General features: G+C 47.0%; 1 protein-coding gene across 2 annotated transcripts in view; it reads left to right on the top strand.

The window, feature by feature from the left end:
* The window catches only part of ARL13B (ARF like GTPase 13B), an 836,406-nt gene that overhangs the window by 694,968 nt on the left and 121,152 nt on the right, over positions 1-20,286 (top strand). For both annotated transcript variants that reach the window (XM_086934423.1, XM_086934422.1), the window contains exon 6: positions 918-1,120. In XM_086934423.1, the coding sequence (XP_086790549.1) occupies positions 918-1,120 (203 nt within the window). The remainder of the gene's footprint in view (positions 1-917; positions 1,121-20,286) is intronic.

The following is a 20,286-nucleotide window of genomic DNA, read 5'->3' as shown; positions in this document are numbered from 1 at the left end:
TGTAGAATTGTTTTGTACCAAACATTAGCATTTCAATTTTTTTATGCTAAGTCAGAGGAAATGTTTGTGCATCCAAGATCTTGCAGGTAATAAGTATGCATTTGACTAAGATGTCATGACTTGATGGAGGTCAATGGTAAATGTAGTCTCATCAGCGTTTGTGTGGAATTTTAGACCAAATGAGGTAATTACAGCAGCTAAAAGTGGCATATAAGTATTGAAAGTAGTGGGTAGAGAGATGATCCTTGGGGGACCCGATGCCTGAAGCTGATGTGCTTTGATGTGAACTGTGGTGGGAACTATATAGGCTTGGGTATTTCTGTAAATACCCAAATCAATGTGTAGGCTAGCAAATCATTGCTCTTCATCGAAGGTGTCAGAGACGACACCAACGGGATTAGCATTGCATTATTATCTTTGTCACGGATACTGAGTAGTTGTCCTCCGTCTTTTTTTATTATTTTAATTTTTACAATTTTCTTAACCCTGTGAAGATTCTCAACAACGTGAAAATTCAGGGCACAAAAGCTCGGGTAAAAAAGAAAACTCATAAAATACTAGTGAATAATACACATTTGTGTGTCTCTGCCAAATCTTGGCGATAATGTAGATGTATGCCTGGAAGTTTTATGGCACCGGTTGCCATTCATAAAGCTACACAATGCATAGGTGTGCACCAACACATTTAAGAATACACATTTGTGTTTGTGAGGCAGGCCAATAGTGTTTGTTAGAGGAGAAAACGTAGACATGATGTCTGGGGGCCTGCATAGAAGGCCTTTCTAGCCAAGTGTAGCCTGTGTGGAGTATTAGAGCCTGAAAGCATGCATTTGTTTGCTTTGTTGCAAGTGAGATAATCGAGTACTCACCATTTCCTTTCTTTATGCTCCCTCTGCTTTCTTGCGCATGTTTTTCAGGAGCCTTGCTCAGCAGCCATTGGCTATGGTAAGAAAATTGACAAATCCATAAAGAAAGGTCTGACGTGGCTGTTGCAAATCATATCAAAAGATTTTGATACACTAAACGAACGAATACTAAAAGACACAGCTGAGCAAAAAGCACAAGAGGAGCAGGAAAAGAAGGAGCGAGCAGAACGAGTGAAGAGGCTCCGGGAGGAGAGGTAACATTTGCTACTTACGTTGCTACATAAGAGACTGCAATAACGAGCAAGAAAATCAATAAATCTCTCTACAAATATTTATAACCTCAGCTTAAAATCACGTTTCATGTGATTGATGTTAAGTCAATACCTACAGGAATGATTCATTTTTCCCCCTCAAATACTACACTAAGCCTTGTTCACCATTGGCTATACATGCAAAGCATATACACCCATATATGGTGTATGTCTGTAAACTGTTTTAAAATGTATGGATTTATCTCAGTATTCACACATTCTACTGCCTCGGGGTGCTTTGATGGGGGATGTATGTCGTTACAACGCATACTTTTACTCCGCGTACCATTACAACGCAGTATTTACAACGCATACCGCTACAACGCATAGCGCTTTGGGGTGCTGGATAGTGGTAAGTATAATTTACTATTCTAACTCCAGTCCCCGTGGACCCTAGGGAAGGTGTTGGATAGTAAATTAAACTTACCTCTTATCCTAGAGCGCCCCCCAGCGCAATGCGTTGTAACGGTATGCGTTGTAATGCCTGCGTTGTAGTGGTAGTGCGGAGTAAAAAATGCGTTGTAACAGGTGAATACCTTTGATGGGAGAGAGGGTGAGGTACGAGGTGTTCATACTTTGGACGATTCATACCCTTGCTCTCCAATTCTTTGGGTACCTGATTTTAGTTGAACATTCAAAAGAAAGGCCTACAACCTTGTTGTGGTGGAAACAGTTGTGTGGTTGGCAAATGTCATAGGCCGTTCTTAGTAAAGTAAGCAGTGTCTATTGGTGAAATATAAAATTCCTGGGAGAGAGACTTGAGTGAGATTGTGTTGGCTCGGCTCTAGAGCATGATGCTTCCAGCTGTACGCAAACTGAATTAGGTCTCTTCAGGCCTCACGGAATCTCAAATAATCATCTTTCTGTCTTTAGATTTTGTGAACGGGTGTTCATGGAGCAAAGGCCTCTCATACAGAGATCTACCACAAGTTATTTTTGAAAATGGGCAGCTGCAGGGCAAATTAGATCATGGAGGTTGCTGATAGTCATGTCTTTGATGATGCAAACATTGGTTTTTTTCACGTAGCTATTTCCCTATCATGTTTGCTAGCACTACTAGTATTATTACCCAATTTAATGGAGGAAAGAGTTTGTTATGCAGTGCTGTGAATTCAGAACTGACTTCCAGGTCTCACAAAGTTGGCAGCAACAAGAACCTAACCTAACGGGTCTCAGAACCAACGCATTCGGCTGGCCACCTGTTGGACCCAGTCTTCACAAATATACCTTCCCTTACTGTCCAACCCCCTGTCCCGATGGGATGGTCCGATCGCTATCTGGTCCCATGTCCATTCAGGGCATCGCACCAGCGCTTAATTTAGACCAAACACACTCCCTCAAACGCCCTTGGCATAAACTGAACTAGGACCAATTCCTAGCCCACCTCTCCGCCACCACCCCAGTTCTGCCGGCTGACCCTAATAAGGCTAACTCTGCCTTTACCAATTGGATTAACCAGCCTTTGGATAGCCTGGTTCCAGCTGAGTTGTCCATGAATCTCAAATCAAAATCCAATCCATGGTACAATACTAAACTAGCTGAACTCAGCAAAATCTGTAAAAGGCTGAAGAGAATCTGGAGAATGGATTTTGACCCGGCCTTTAAGGATTGCTACCGGATAGCCGTAAGAAGCTATCACAGGGCCAGCATTCTATGCTCAGAAAATCAGCGAGAGTACCCACCGGGCAAAGAGTATCTTTTCGATAGTCTCCTGCCTTAAAACTCAGAAAGGTGCCACAGGTCCACTGATCACCTGTGATCAGCAGTGTGAAGCGCTCTCCACCTTCTTTGTTAGGAAGGTAGAAGACATGTATAAGTCCTTCCCTACGGACCAAGCCGGCCCACTTGAGTTATCTTGCAACCACACTAACGACATATTAGAGGTTTTTCCACCGATCCCTATGGATCAATAACTAGCTCTATGCCCCAAAATCAAGTCGGGCTCTCAGGCCGATCCACTGAAACCTGACCAATTTCGTAAAATTTGATCTACTATCTTACCTCCCTTAGGACAGGTGATCAATGGGTCTCTCAATACAGCAGTCGTACCTATAGCTTGGAAACAGGCCAGGGTGATACCACTGCTTACAAAAACCTTCCTTAGACCCAAAAAATCCAGAAAACTTTCGGTCGATCTCCCTGTTACCTTGGGCCGCAAAGATCACGGAGGCTTACATCAACTCCCTCCTCACGGACTACCTGAACTCACAACAACAGATTAGACCCTTCCCAAAATGGCTTTCCCCCTGGCCACAGCACAGAGTCGGCGCTCCTGGCTGTGACAGAACATCTTTGGACAGCTTTGGATGCAGGGCAGACGTCGGCACTGATCCTTCTGGTTCTCAGTGCCGCGTTTGAGACAGTGTCCCACGCCATTCTGTTGCAACGCCTGGAGGAGGCTGGGATTGTAGGCTCAGCCCCGAAGTGGCTCGCCTTGTTCCTTGCTGATAGGATGTTTCAGGTGATAGCGCCCCCTTCACCTCTGGCATCTTTCCCATCAAGCAAGGGGTGCCACAGGGCTCCTCCCCGAGCCCTCTGCTTTTCAACCTATACGTACAACCTCTGGCTGTAGTAGCCAAGAGCGGAGGGCTGACCATGGTCTCCTACGCCGACGACACACAGCTTGTGGCGGCTCTCTCGAGCGACTCTAAGCAGTATGCTCTTAAGTTTCAGAGTGATCTTGCGTCAGTCGCCGAGTGGATGACCTCCAACTGTCTCCAACTTAATGCCAACAAGTCGGAGGTGTAGTTGGTGGGGAAAAACCATGGTCAATGGAGTGAGCTCTGGTGGCCCAAGGGCCTAGGCATTGCCCCCTCCCCAAGTAGGCAGTGAAGAACTTAGGGGTTTGGATGAATTCATCCCTCAACTTCCAGACCCTAACTAAAAAGGTGGCTGGAACCTGTTTTGGGCTGTTCCGAGGGCTCACACCTATCCTGGGCTTCTTTGATGCCCCTACCAGGCAGATCATCATTCAGGCCTTGATTATGTCTAGACTTGATTACGCCAGTTCACTGTATCTGGGAGCTAACAAGACAGAAATACATAGGCTACAGAGGGCACAGAATGCAGCAGCAAGATCTCCCCTCTGTTTGCGCAGAGCTTGCTCTGTGACAAACGCCATTCACTGTCTCCACTTGCTGCCTGTGACCACGTGGATTGAGTTCAAGGCTCTCTGTATAGCCTTCAACGCCCTCAAATCTGTCTTTCCTGGTATTATGGCCAACCTGCTTTTACCTTATGTTCCCCCCGCCAGCTTCATTCCATGGGACAACACCTGGTGGTGGTTCCCCGGGTTAGGAGGGTTCGCGCCAGAGGTCGCTCTTTCCGGAACAGAGCGGCCATCCTCTGGAGCACGCTGCCTGCCCACATTCGTGGGCTTAACTATTACCTAGAATTCAGGAAAGCCATAAAAACCTTTCTCTTTCCCACTCCGTAGATCTTTTCTGGGGCCCCTTCCTGATCTTTTCCACCTCAATGCTGTCAGCGCCGGGACGCCTCTTTGCTGGGGCAGCTGTCGCGTTTTACAAGTCTATTAACATTAACTTAATTTTGATGACTTACAGCATTTAGGAGATTTTGGCTAGATATCCTTGAACAGCTACTTCACAGGCCTAATTTGAGTGGCCACTTAGGAGCGTAAACAGTGTAAACACCATTCCAAAAACTCTTGAGCGATATTACAACTGTAAAGGCCAAGGCAGTTTTGGGAGATTGGTGACGAAAGAAGAGAAAATCCTGTAGCATGTTCAATTTGTCATGCGGTTATATTGCCTTTCTGTTGAAGCTAGGATAAAGTTTGAACTAGGATGTTTAGCCTACGAAGCAGACCACTTTATCTTTGCTTACCTTTTGATGTTTGGGTTGGACCAAGTTAGCCTGCCAGACAAAAGGAGAGGTGAGGTGCAGAATATTAGTTGCATGACCGTTTAAGGGAAACTACTTTTGCTACATCCATTATTGGACTTCACATTTTACAGTCATTAATATACTACTTCACTTTATTTGTTTGTGCTACCCTGTGTTTTTTCTACATCATTCTTGCTTGCTTGATTCCATTGATGAAGCAACATTCTAGGTTTGTTTCCGCATTTGCAGAATTATTAATTCCGTTAGTTTAAGGGAACAACACCCTAAGTGTACCCCTATCCTGGGATAGCCACTCCTCACCGCAATAGAGTGAAAGAGAAGTCTACCAATAGTGATGTATATGGGGAAATACAGGCATGCCTATACATTTGCAATATGTGGTATGGCTGTATGCACAAATAGGTGGTTCAGTGATTAAGGGCATAGCCCAGTAGATACAGCTGTTCTTCAGTATTAGGGGTGTCTTTCATAGATTCACATGCTTGAATAATTCCCCGTCGTCGAAGTGGGAGTCCCACGGTACATAAAATAGTTGTAGTATGTATATATGTATATATATATTTATATATTACCTACTGGCTATCGCCAGTAGGTATATATAGTTAGGATTTTTTCCCTATGGGATTTTTGAAAATTCTATGTCTAATAACTTTGGCGTTAGTGGACGGAATCGGCTGAAATTTTCAGGAAAATGGCACATTTTGTTTCTGAGCAGCCCCTGAAAATTTGGTGGGGTTTCGTCAAGGGGGGGCCGAGAAAAAAGGGGGGTCCCAAAACGCGTTTTTCCCATTCATTTTTCCATAGGGCGGTTGGACTCACTTTTAGCTCGAACGGCTGAATGGATTTGCACGAAACTTGGCAAAATTGTAGGGACTGTTAGCCCGATGTGCCTTTGCTAGGTCTCAATATATGTGCTCCAGTAGTTTTTGAGAAATTAACGTTCAAAACAAGATATATATCTGTAACAGCGCTCCGGGCAGCGATCCGGTCCGCTTACTTTTCGCGAAACGGAACTTTGCGCGCAGAAAGCTGATTGGCTCTCCGGTGTCTGTCAACATTCTAAACAGTCAGGAGCGGCCGCCATCTTATCTCTCGCTAGGATCGAGAGAGAAGAAGAGGTGAAAAACGAAGGGGGAATTTAATGAAAGGGGGCAAGGTATACCCCTCTTGACCCCCTAGGAATGTTGTTGGGGTTATTAAAGGGTCCCGTGGGGAAAATAAAAAAAAAATGATTTTTCACGGTAGAAGCGCTTCACGGGCCGCGAACTGGGCCGCAAACTGGTAGCGAAACGGGAATTCGCCATTTTGTGCTTCGTTTTAATTGTTTAGAGACAAAAATTATCGCCGCACATCGGCCACAATGCATGAATATCGCTGAAAAGTCAGCGATATTCATGCATTATCCAGCAAATGCTCTTAGCCATGTTATCCACCTTCCATTGGATAACATGGCTAAAAACTGCTCTGTGCGTGAGCTTTTTTTTTTTTTTTTTGCTGCGTGACGTTTGTTAACGTTCGATTCGATGGAAATCAGGAAGTGTTGACCACCATTTTGTCACTGCGAGTAAATATTTTGTTATAAATGAATCCTTATTGATAAACGTTGTCTGCGCCATCTTGCGTTTTTGTCCAATGCCACAATTTTGTCGTGCACGGCAGCCATTTTAGATGCCTTGACCAGGGCCACTCTCTGCACGCCGCCGATCCTCAGCATGGCTCCCCACCCTCGCAAGCATCTCCCCCACGCACTGGTCACCCCCGCTCTTTCTCTCATGCATGGGCCATATACTTCCCCCCCATCTGCCCTGCTCTTCTCTGAGAATCACACCCTGTGCCCGCCCGACACCTCCCTTTCACCCTATTCACTACCGCACCCTGTGGCACTCCTCTTCCTCTGTGTCCGATTGTCCAGGCCGGACCTAGGCTATCACCTAGCCCTGCGGATGTAGTTTATGGCCCCAGCTGTAGAGTATCCAGACATGCCAACCCTCCCGATTCAGGCGTGAGACTACTGATTTCAGTGCTAGTCTCCCGCCTCCCGATTCCTGCAAGCAAAAACCCGGGGGCATATTACCAACAACTAGCGATAATTTTTGTCTCTAAGTTGTTTAGAGACAAAAATTATCGCCGCACATCGGCGAATTTTATCGCACATAAACCTTGCTATTAGCAAGGTTTATCGCAAATGCGATAAAAAACGGCCGCAATGCATGAATATCGTTGAAAAGTCAGCGATATTCATGCATTATCCAGCAAATGCTCTTAGCCATGTTATCCACTTCCCATTGGATAACATGGCTAAAACTGCTCAGGGCAGGTGTTAGGTTTTGGAGATATTCGCGCTTAGCGCGAATATCTCCAAAAGTTGGTAATAGGAGATAGCGATGGTTAGGGACTGTTTCCAGTCGCTAAAATCTTGGCACGCCCACTTTGCATGTCATTAGTGATAAATATCACTGATATGCAAAGCGGGGCCCAAGATGGTCGCTATCTCCTTTTAGCTGTCACTAACTGGTGTTAGCGACAGCTTGGTAATAGGGAGATAATTTTATCTCTTTTTTTTTTGGGGCTTTTAAAGCCAAAAAAGCGGAAATAAACCCCCTTGATAATATGCCCCATGATTTCTCGGGGGTTTCAGCTGACGGGGCTTGGTATTGTGTTACGTGCTAATTCTTCCAGGAAACGTCAGAGGGTCGATGCAGGGGTTCTAGAAGGGGTGATAAACCATTTAAGCCTCATGAACAAGCGCATGGTCTTTTAAAGATTTGTGAAGTACTCGGGGCGGCGGTGTGTGTGTGCCCTCTTTCAGGAGCGGGCGGGGGGGGGCACTGCCAGCAACTTGCCAGGCCAGGCAGTAACACGTGCATCACCCTTTCTCTGCCTGCTATTGCGCTCCATGCTTCGGAAAGGTAAGAAAAAGAACGTGCATTTGAGTTTGAAATGTCCGATCTTGTAGCAGTACACTTGCAAAGCCCACACATAACCCGATTCAAGGCCCCATTCACCCGATTTTTTAAACATATATAGCACTCCAACAAAGTTAGATTTTAAAACTTTATTAACATTTAACTATAATGAACGGAACAAAAACTGTAAAAACATTTAAACATTTTTCACCCAAAAAAGCAACAATGGTCAGAAGCTGTCTTTTGTGCGAATAGTCCCAAGGCAGCACAACGTGCAGAGTTCTGGACGGCACCCAGGTGATGTCGCCTGGGTGCCGCACTGGTTTTGGGATCCTACAATGCTGCTCCGAAAATTGGCGTGGGCCGTCCCGGGTGGGGCGGGGGGAGGCCTCGTCAGTAGCGGTCTGTTGTGCGAATAGTCCCAAGGCAGCAGAACGCGCTGAGATGTTGATGGCACCCAGGTGATGTCCAGTAAACTGCCGCACTGGTTTTGGTATCCTACAATGCTGCTCCGAAAATTTGCGTGCGGCGGCCCGGGGGGGGTGGGGGGGGCGTGGGGGAGGCGGCGTGAACGGGCCTCCCCAGGTGGCGGCCATCCAGCTGAGTTGCGCCCGCTCTTGCGGCTACAGCGTCTCGCTCACCATGTTGTTGAGTTGCTCCCACTCTTGCAGTGCAGCAATAAGCGCCTGCCACATGACTCTTAAAATGGCGGACGGCTCTTCGGTTTTGGGCCTGGTCCACTGAAATGGCCCTGGGACACCTTGGAACTCGGACGCTTGCCTGCTAGGGCTTGGGCTCCATTCTCGAAAAGCGTCCCCTCAGCCGTGAAGATTCTACAAAAGTCTTGGGGGCCCCCGACTCCCGCAGGCTTCCGGTGGGGAGCGGCTGCCATGATTGCTCGCGGAATGACCACGACGGAGCCACGAGATGGTGGTGCTCTCATGCTGACGCCAGCTTCAGTCTGAATGATCCAGAAACAAGGTGGGGCTTTCATCGTTTGGGAAAAAAAAATGTTCTAAACCAATGAAAAGTGTTATTTTTAGGTCATATGACCAAGCCTTCCATCTTTTGGAAACCAAAAGTAAAATGATCCAATGAAAAGTTTTATAAACAAGTCACATGACCTGTTATGCGGCATAGGGCTACAAAAAGCGTAGAAAATCCGTTGGCACGTGAGGCGGCGTCAGTAGCGGACCGATGTGCGAATAGGCCGAAGGCAGCACAACGCGCCGAGATCCGGATGGCACCGAGTTAGTGTCCAGCAAGTTGCTGCACTGGTGTGGCTATCCTACAATGCTGCGCCGAAAGACGGCGTGTCCAGCTGAGTTGCGGTCACTCTTGCGGTACAGTGACTCGAACGCGCCGAGATCCGGATGGCACCGAGGTGGTGTCCAGCAAATTGCCGCACTGGCGTGGCCATCCTACAATGCTGCGCCGAAAGACGGCGTGTCCAGCTGAGTTGCGGTCACTCTTGCGGTACAGTGAGTCGAACGCGCCGAGATCCGGATGGCACCGAGGTTGTGTCCAGCAAGTTGCCGCACTGGTGTGGCCATCCTACAATGCTGCGCCGAAAGTCGGCGTGGGGTGCCCCGTTGGCTTATGAGGTGATGTCAGTAGTGGACCGATGTGTGAATAGGTCGGAACCAGCACAAGGCGCCAAGATCCGAATGGCAAGTCCTGGATGTTGAGTGCCTCAGTTGAGAGTTCTGAGCAGTGCTTGTAAGACTGTCTGAAGCTTATTTGCACCTGCTGCAGCTTCACTATTGCCCTGGTGTGGCCAAAGGTCGCACATGACATAGGCGGCCGGCTCCCGAGGTCCGGCGGAACTTTTTTCCTTTTCCTTTCTGCTTCTTTTCCTACAATCCGTTTCATCTGAAGACACGACCAGGTCCCTGAATGTGTGCAGGGGGACGCTATTGATTGAATGAAAATGGCGGCTTGACACAAAGCTGACTCAAGCGTTGCTGTTGATGCTATACAGACAAAAATTGGTTTTCAGTTTGTACATTCTTCAGGATTTTTTTTTCTATCCAAGTCTGATTGAGAGTTTGTAGAAAAATGGCTTCAGATTTTCCACATACTACTCTTCAACATTCTTCCTAAATGTAACAATGTGAAACTCACTAGGAGAACGGCTGTTTCTGTTTCCTTTCAAAATGCTGCCAACAATATTTTCTGAATGGAAGACACCATCTTGTAGCATAAAGGGCCGAAAGGGGTTCTGGTCTGGCCGATGGTTGGTGGAGACATTTTGACTATATCTTGGACCTGCCCGGCCTCGCCCAAAATGGCGCCGGTATAAATGGGACTCGTAACTCCTTGCCCGCAAATGTATATCTAGAAAATGTTATTGTAAGTGGCCCTGTCGTATTTTAATTACAAAATGTACGTCCACCGATTCCGCAACTGTTAGACACCTTTGTTCTTGCAACCTAATGGCCCGCTCGTTACGTTCCTCTACAGTGTGAATGTCTCCTCATCATATACGATTTCAGTTTGCTCCGTGGCCGGCCCACGTGGTTATAGGCCCGTATTTGTATACTGACATTTTCACAATAAAGGTTTTTAAAACAAAACATGGTAGTAGTATTTACATTGGTAAAGTTTTTACTTTTAGTCACTGTTTTCGAATCAGTAAAAGGCAAGTGAAATAAAGCAGTCCAATTACATGACGGATAAAAGGTATAATATGTAGGAACGCAGTAAAGATAAATGGTCAAGGGCAGTTGTGTTTTTCATTTCTGCAACATAAAGTGATCGATAAGAATCTGATAATCAGGCGTATCGGCGACTAAGACAGCAGGCCGAATCTCTTTTACTCAACGGCTCCGTCATGGAAGGAAGAAACGCCCTTTTTCTCGAAAAAGGAATATATTTTACTTGCAGGACAGTTGTAAATTTTCCGGGAAAGTACATTAGCCTGGAATATTATAACATATGTTTAAAAAAAAATAATGTTCGAAAACAATAAAAAGCGTAATTTTTAGGTCATATGACCAAGCTTTTCATCATTAAAATAACAAAAGTAAAATGAACCAATGAAAAGTTTTATTAACAAGTCACATGACCTGTTATGCTTACGTTACGCGCTGCGCGCCGCGCCTCGCTTCCGGGTGCGCTAACGCGGCGTGTCATATAACGCATTACGCGACAACGTAGGTCAAGAATATAGTCAAAATGTCTCCACCAACCAGCGTTCGGAACACAACCCCTTTCAGCAGTCCAAAAAGTTCTGTTAAATGACAACAGAGGGGACAGGCAACAAGAACCATCAGTCAAAGAGGGGAGGGCAAGTTCTTCTCTTCCGGGTCATGTTGGGGCGCTACCGGAACTGATCGAATTGGTAGTCTACAGTGTTTCTGGATGTTTCAGACTAAAGCTGGCGTCAGCATGAGAGCACTACCATCTCGTAGCTCCGTCGTGGCCATTCCAGGAGCAATCATGGCAGCCGCTCCCCACCAGAAGCCTGCGGGAGTCGGAGGCCCCCAAGACTTTTGTAGAATCTTCACGGCTGAGGGGACGCTTTCGAGAATGGGACCCAAGCCCTATCAGGGAAGCGTCCGAGTTCAAAGGTGTCCCAGGGCCATTTTAGTGGACCAGGCCCAAAACCGAAGAGCCGGCCGCCATTTTGAGAGTCCTGTGGCAGCCGCCTATCGCTGCACCGCAAGAGCGGGAGCAACTCAACTACATGATGAGCGAGACGCTGTAGTCGCAAGAGCGGGCGGTAAACAGCTGAATGGCGGAAGAGGCACAGTGTAGCAAAAGCGGGCGGAATGGCAACTGAAACGGTAAAGGGGCGCCCCACTACAGCGTGTCTTCAGGTCAAACGGATTGTGGGACAAGGTCCAGAATTGAAGTCATCAAAAGGCAAAAAGTTCCGCCGGACCCCGGGAGCCGGCCGCCTATGTCGGGGGCGATCTCAGGCTACACCAGTGCTATAAGACTTGGGGAGGGTGTCGGAGCCAAGCGTCTTCTCCGAGTCCATGGCCATCACACCGCCCCTCAGGGGCCTCCGTCAAGCTGTTTAGGAAGGTAATATATCACATTGTTTTCTAATGCAGTCAGGTCCACAAACGACACTCACTTACTTTGAGAATAGTGAAGCTGCAGTAGGTGGAAATAAGCTTCAGACAGTGTTACAAGCACTGCTCAGAACTCTTAACTATGGCACCCAACATCCAGAACTTATGCCATTTGAGAATGGCAGTGACATTGAAGCAACTCAGGGACCAAAACCATTAACGTACTTTCACGTATGAAAATCTTACTTGGGGAGGGGGCAGGAGCGAAGCGCCCCCTCCCAGTCCGCGCCACCACACCGTATGTTGAAAATCTGAAGCCATCGTTCTACAAAGTGAACCAACCTTGGATTGAAAAATCTAGAAAAATGTACAAACTGAAAACCAGTTTTGGTCTGCATAGCATCAGTAGCAACGCTTGCTATCAGAGTGCATGAGTTTCATGCTCGATCGATTGAGCTAGCCGGATCAGGCAATAAAAAGTATAAAATAGTTATGTAAATAGTTATTTAATAAAATGTTTTACCCTGTTTCTTTGCTGGTGTGTTGTCTATATTTTTAATATTTGCATAGGGTTTGTCGTTATTTTGGGCGGGGTGGGTGACGGAGTCGAGCTGTCTTGCAGCCCTCATGGTGTGGAGCTCAGTTCATCTCACTATTTTTGTATTTCTCATGAAGGGTTGTTCCTAATATTTCTATTTTAGCGAGGTCAAAAAGAGATCCAATTAGTGGCCTACTGATTTTGCTCGATTACTTTTATTTTTTTACACGATTTTTCACTATCTGCAAAGACTAAACAGAGTATTGCGACTTTGTGCTTGTTTGTAAATAGAGAATGATCCAAAGAGAACCAATTCTAAAACAGTAAATGCTTGGATAACAATCAATCAAATGGAGAGACAAGCAGGCACGACGGATTACAACGGGGGCAAAGGCCTGCGTTAACTACCGTTCACTATCTGCAAAGAGAGAGTACTACTAAGAGAAAAGAGGGGGGGGGGGGCAGCGTTCAAAGCACATCAGCGTGCATAAATACGAAAATGTTTTTATCTATCACGTACTTGACCTTTTAAAGCTTTTCATATTTGCTATTAAAAAACCAATGAAATTCACAGAAAAAACCATAGGTTATAGTGGATATATAGTTAGGAATTTGCATTTACAAAACCTTGAAAATTCAATGAAAAAACCATTGGTTTTAGGCCATATATAGTTAGGGATTTGCATTTACAAAACCTTATTTTACTCGCATAAAACCATTGAAATTCCATATATAGTTATAAGCGCTAACTATATATCGCGCACCCGCAATCCACTGCTGATGATGTCACATATTACATCATTCATGACATGGTTAGTGACATCACTGATGACATCTCAAATGACATCACTGATGACATCACTGATGACATCACTGAAAACATCTCATTTGACATGACTGATAACATCACTGATGATATCATTCATGTGATAATACCAAGAACCTCTTCAGACTCTAATATAACCTTAGATACAATCAGTGTAAACAGACAGTCACAGACTGTCACTCATCCATGGAGTTACTCACACACCTAGTCAGTTATGCCAAAAATCAATCACACCTCCATTTTCTCAACTATACAGTTATACACACCTTACTTATTCAAACAAACTAACTCATATTTACTTTACTCTCTTATACAATCTCTGATACATGTTCACAATGATCCATACAGCCACTCACACATTCACTGGCTTTTATGCACAGTTATTTATAGATGTCAACTCTGACATGTACTGTGTTTTACATATGTACTTAATTTGACATGTAGCACTGAGATATCCATTCACTCACTAATACACTCATGCACAGTCAACCGCCCATACAGCTGTTTGCACATGCACTTTTGAATCTATACATATAGTGAATCAACTACTCACAAATCTATGTACAGAGTCACACACCTCCCAGCCACCCATACACACACACTCAGTTTCCCATACAAATACTTGGACAACCAATCAATAACCCATACAGTTACTCATATAGCTACTGATCAACATATGCAGCAGTTTGTAGAACAACAGATATAATGATGCACAAATTAAAACAGTTTAGTCACTAACCCATGCACTCAGTGAGACACATTTAATCACTCACTCAATCAGTCAGTCATGCACCTAGTAAATCCTTCATCCAGACACTTATATATCCACTCATTCTTCAATATGTAAAACATATTTTAACTTTACAGAAACATACAGTCACTGGATGGTGTAATCAGTGATGTCATCAGTGATGTCATTTGAGATGTCATCAGTGATGTCATCAGTGATGTCACTAACCATGTCATGAATGATGTAATATGTGACATCATCAGCAGTGGATTGCGGGTGCGCGATATATAGTTAGCGCTTATAACTATATATGGAATTTCAATGGTTTTATGCGAGTAAAATAAGGTTTTGTAAATGCAAATCCCTAACTATATATGGCCTAAAACCAATGGTTTTTTCATTGAATTTTCAAGGTTTTGTAAATGCAAATTCCTAACTATATATCCACTATAACCTATGGTTTTTTCTGTGAATATATATATATATATATATATATATATATATATATATATATATATATATATATATATATATATATATATATATATATATATATCATATAAATATAATATATATAAATAGTCATAAAGAAAGTTTTAAAAAGTACCATAAAATAACATAGGCCCATAGAGGCCCAAAGGGAGAATTCACTTGAGTAACATATCCATGTCATTATAATAGTCCACATTCCAGCCAATCAGGCTGCAGCACCCTCTAGAACCTTCTCCTCAGAAGCTCAAGCCCTCAGATGTTATACCGCACGTCGTGTGAAGGGAGTCTCCCTGAGCTCTGCTCAGTTTTCTTCAACTTCAAACAATTTTTCAACTTCAACATAATGTCTTCTACTAAAAAGTCTTTATTCAAGCCCTGTTCTTCATGTGGAAAGCTGCACCTGTTTCATGAGGACCCTCACAGCAAGTGCATTTATTGCCTGTACCTGGACCATGAGGTGAGGAACTGCAAGTTTTGCAGGACATTTTCTTCTAAGACTGAAAGATAGAGAGGCCCGTCTCCTTCTGTGGCTCCAGAAGTTGAAGACTTCGGATAATCCTATGTCTGATGTGGAGAGTGTCTTCCTACCATTCTAAGACGTCTCTTAAGCGTGGGTCAGAGACTGAGATGCCTTCTCCTTTCCTAAAGAGGAAGAAGTTCTTGGACGCTCCAAAGTCTGTCTCCCCACGGGATCTGCCGGCCTCTACGCCTTTGGGACCTGGTTCTCTGGCATCGCAGTCCCAAGCTGTGCCCTCGTCATCCAAAACGAGCGCCGGCTCGTCGACGACCACGAAATCCGTCGACGCTGTGCCTACAATGACGACGACATGTTCTATGTCAACGAAGACGATGACGTCCGACTCGTCGACGGCGCTCCACGAGGTTAGACCCATCACTTCAGTTGTGAAGATCTCGTCGACGGCGAAGAAGTCTGTCTCGTCGACGGACCTGTCTAAGAAGCACTCGTCGGCGAAGGCTTCGTCGACGCGTCACTCGTCAACGGTACCATCCTTGTTGACGATACCATCCTCATCGACGGTACCATCCTAGTCGACGGTACCATCCTCGTCGACGGTGCCATCCTCGTCGACGGTACCATCCTAGTCGACGGTACCACCTTTGTCCACGGTCCCACCTTTGTCCACGGTCCCACCTTTGTCCACGGTCCCACCTTTGTCCACGGTCCCACCTTTGTCCACGGTCCCACCTTTGTCCACGGTCCCACCTTTGTCCACGGTCCCACCTTTGGACCCACCTTTGTCCACGTTCCCACCTTTGTCCACGGTCCCACCTTTGTCCACGGTCCCACCTTTGTCCACGGTCCCACCTTTGTCCACGGTCCCACCTTTGTCCACGGTCCCACCTTTGTCCACGGTCCCACCTTTGTCCACGGTCCCACCTTTGTCCACGGTCCCACCTTTGTCCACGGTCCCACCTTTGTCCACGGTCCCACCTTTGTCCACGGTCCCACCTTTGTCCACGGTCCCACCTTTGTCCACGGTCCCACCTTTGTCCACGGTCCCACCTTTGTCCACGGTCCCACCTTCGTCCACGGTACCACCTTCGTCCACGGTACCACCTTCGTCGACGGTTGCCTCGTCGACGTCTAGTTTATTGTCGACGGCTTCCTCCTCGTCGACGACACTGTCGACGGTGAAGAAAGCCTCGTCGACGAAAGCTGCATCGAAGAGAAAAACCCTGGCTCCATCGACGGCTTCCATTTCATCGTCGACGCCTGGTAATGCTTTGTCACATCCCTCTACGGCTGTTTCGACAACGAGTTTGTCGACGGGACCGTCGACGGGTCCCTATTCTCTAGCGACTGCTACTACCTTTACAGTGGTGACGGCCTCCATCGTCAAACGTCCCGCTCCGCTGGATTTGAGCCCTCTTCAGGGTGATTCTCGCCCCCCAGCTCAATTATTTGCGTCTGCAGAGGAGAACTCTTCAGATGGTTCCTATGTTGATGACACTTTTCGTCCTGCGTCGAGCCCTTCAGAACTCAATATCAAATATCAGGACTATGAGGATGACGACAATGATGACGGGGATCACTCTTCCACGTTCATGATGTCCATTTGGATGTTGACCCGGAGGTTCCTGGAACACAAATACCTGTGTCTTTGATATCGAACCTTCAACACATGTTGGATGACTATAATGGCAGATTCCCACCTTCTGCGCCAAACTCTCCTGCTCCGCAGCCTCCAGCGCCAGCGCCGGTGCCTGCTGCTTAGCCAAGATCACCAGTTTGTCAGGATCCTGATACTGACGATGATGATGTCCGCCAGGATACGGACCAGGACGACGACGCAGTCCTTGCAGATTGGGATAACTATCGGGCCCAGACACCGTCTCCTCCTCCGTCATCTCCCCTGGCTTCTTCACCAGTGGACATTGGGAGTTTCCACAACCTGATGGTGAGTGCCGCAAAACATTTTCACTTGCCTATGGAAGTCAATCAACAAGACTGCTTCCTTTATGACTTCAAGGATCAGCCTTTGAAGCAAATTTATACCATCCCAATCATTGATTTTATTTGGCAGGAGAGGCTTAAACTTATGGAACGGCCTAAATCTATCCCGGCCGTGCTTCCACGCCTTGACAAAAAATACAGGGCGCCTGCAGACTCACCGGCATGCCTTGTGTCTCAACCTAAGGCTGACTCGGTCATAACTCAAGCTGCACAGAAGAGGTCGCGTAACCCGGCGACTCCGTTGACTTCGCCACCGGACCAGGAGGGTCGCCCCCTGGATACTATTGAGAAGAAATTCACCACTATGGCTGCCACGATGGTCAGGGCGGCTAACTCACTGGCCATCCTCGGACGATATGACCGTCAGATGTGGTCAGAGATCGCGGCTTTGGTTCCCCTGCTTCCGGACTCCTCCAGGGCTGAAGCCCATAAGATTGTGCAGGAGGGGGAGAAGATCTCCTCAGAGATTATTGACTGTGCAGTCGACATTTCCTCGACGGGATTCAGGCAGCTCGCAGGTGCAGCTGTCTTGAGGAGGCAAGGCTGGCTCAAGGCAACAGCTTTTCGGCCCGAAGTACAGGCGAGGGTACTCGACTTGCCTTTCGATGGGGAATCCCTCTTTGGCAAACACGTGGACGACGCCTTAGAGTCCATCAAAAAGGACACGGACACTGCTCGTGCTCTGGGATCCCTCCAGTACCGGAAGAGGCCTTTTTGTGGGGCACGTGGCAGAGGTACTTCCTCCAATTTTTGTGGCTCCTCCCAGTACCGTTCCTATGGTGACAACAAACAGCGATACTCCTATCAGAACCAGAATAGGCAATCCGATTCCAGGCCTTATCGGAGAAAGAGCACCTACAGAGGTGGTGCTGCCTCAAAAAAACTGACTTTCCCAAACTCAAGTTTTCTCCTGCACTGAAAATTGGAGGTCGCATCTCCTAGCACTTCTGCAATTGGTCAAGAATTACTTTGGATCGTTGGGTCTTGGACGTCATCTTAAAGGGCCATGCTCTCGAATTTCCACCCACCCACTCGCCCGCCCTCTGGCCCTCCCTCAGCACATTTAAAGGAACTGTTTGCTCAGGTCAAAATTATGTTACAGAAGGGTGCTGTCAAAGTGGTTCCTCGATTACAACAGGGCAAGGGCTTTTACTCCCGCTTTTTTCTAATAAAGAAAAAATCTGGAGAGTGGCGCCCGATCTTGGACCTCCGAGCCCTCAACAAGTTTATCAAGTCCCTAACATTTTGAATGCTGACCTTACTGGAAATTTTACAGTTCCTCAATCCCGGAGAGTTTCTCTCCACCATCGACCTCCAAGATGCATATTTTCATGTGCCCATACATCACAGACACAGAAAATATCTTCGCTTCACCGTAGGATCGAAGCACTTCCAATTTAAAGTATTGCCTTTCGGCCTTCGTTCCGCGCTGAGAGTCTTCACGAAAATCATGGCTCGGTTGCGGCATTTCTTCGCCTACAGGGCATTCAGTTCTACCCTTGGACGACTGCCTGATAAAGGCTCCAACTTTTCACGCAGCAAGGCAACACACTCAGACTTGCCTGTCTGTCTTTCACACCTTGGGCCTTTCCATCAATCACGAAGCATCTCATGTCCATCTGGGACAACAAAGAGTCTTTCTGGGGGCATTGATAGATTCTCGTCTGGCAAAGGTGTTTGTCTCACAGGAGAGACAAGCTTGCATGGTCAAGATGGTGACTCTTCTGCGTTCAAGGAGGTCCGCTTCTGTCCGAATGTTGAAATCTTTTCTAGGCATGGCGTCCTCCTGCATACACCTGATCCCAAATTGCAGGCTACATAAGCGAGTCCTCCAAGAGGAGTTGGACAAACAATGGAGACAAGTTTCGGGGTCGTTCAAAGACAAGGTCTGTCTGACCTCCCGCATTCAGGATGCGTTGGAATGGTGGGCTCACCTTCCAAACATCGCCATAGGGCGGTCTTTTCAGGACACGGATCCCTCGCTTGCCCTCACGACGGACGCCTCCTTGGAGGGTTGGGGGGCACGCCTCGAAGGGTTGTCAGTCAAGCGCAAATGGACTGCAGATCAATGCACATGACACATAAACCGTCTGGAACTCTTGGCCATCTTCCTCGCCCTAAAATCTTTCCGGAGCCTGGTGGAAGGAAAATTGCTGCTGGTGCGTACGGACAACACCACCAGTATGCACTACCTCAACAAACAAGGAGGAACGAATTCTCTTCTGCTGTCCAGACAGGCACAACCGATCTGGGAATGGTCGATTCACCATCGTGTACAACTGACAGCAGTTCACGTGCCGGGTGTCTCCAACGCCCTTGCCGACTCTCTCAGCAGATCGGCTACGGACAATCACGAGTGGAAACTCCATCAACCGACTCTGGAGTATGTGTTTCGCCTGTGGGGCCAACCGGAGCTCGATCTCTTTGCAACTACAATCAACCGCAAATGCCTACACTTCGCAAGTTGGCATCCCCACAGAGGCTTGAGCGGGAATGCGTTTTCGATCGACTGGTCGCGCAAATTCGCTTACGCTTCTCTGCCGATCCCTCTGATTCCACGCCTGCTGCACAAGATGAGACTTCAGCTGTGTCACGTCATACTGATTGCGCCCAGGTGGCCGCGTCACCCATGGTTCACGGATCTTCTTCTGTTTTCCCAGTGCGATCCGATTCTTCTTCGTCCTCTGCCTCATCTGCTCACCATGAACCAGGGCCAGATTTGCCATCCGGATCCGGCGTCTCTCCAGCTGCACGCTTGGAACCTGAGCACAATGAGTTTGCACATTTGAATATTGCTCCCGATTGCAGGGAGGTGCTTGCTCATGCACGCGCTCCTTCCACAGTTAAGACCTATAAGCTGAAATGGAAACGATTTTGTATCTGGTGCCACAAGGAGAACCTCGATCCTATGCTCGCCACGCCTGAGCCAATCCTGCCTTTCTTCCTCCTTTTGGCAAAGTCGGGACTTTCGCATTCCACTCTTAAAGTCTTCCTGGCTGCGATTTCCGGCTTTCGCCATGATGGGTCCACGTCACTGTACTCCTCTCGAATCATTCGCCAGTTCTTTAAGGGCCTGTTCCTGATGTTACCGCCCATCCGGCGTCCACCACCTGTTCGGCGCCTGAATCTGGTCTTATCGCAGCTCCTATGGCCTCCTTTTGAGCACATTCATTCAGCGGAATTAAAATTCCTCACTTGGAAGGTTGCCCTCCTCCTCGCACTTACATCCTCCAGGAGAGTGAGCGACATCCA

The sequence above is a fragment of the Lissotriton vulgaris genome, chromosome 8 (genome assembly GCF_964263255.1).
Source record: "Lissotriton vulgaris chromosome 8, aLisVul1.2, whole genome shotgun sequence".
Classification (NCBI taxonomy): Eukaryota; Metazoa; Chordata; class Amphibia; order Caudata; family Salamandridae; genus Lissotriton; species Lissotriton vulgaris.
This window is presented reverse-complemented; position numbering and strand designations above follow the sequence as displayed.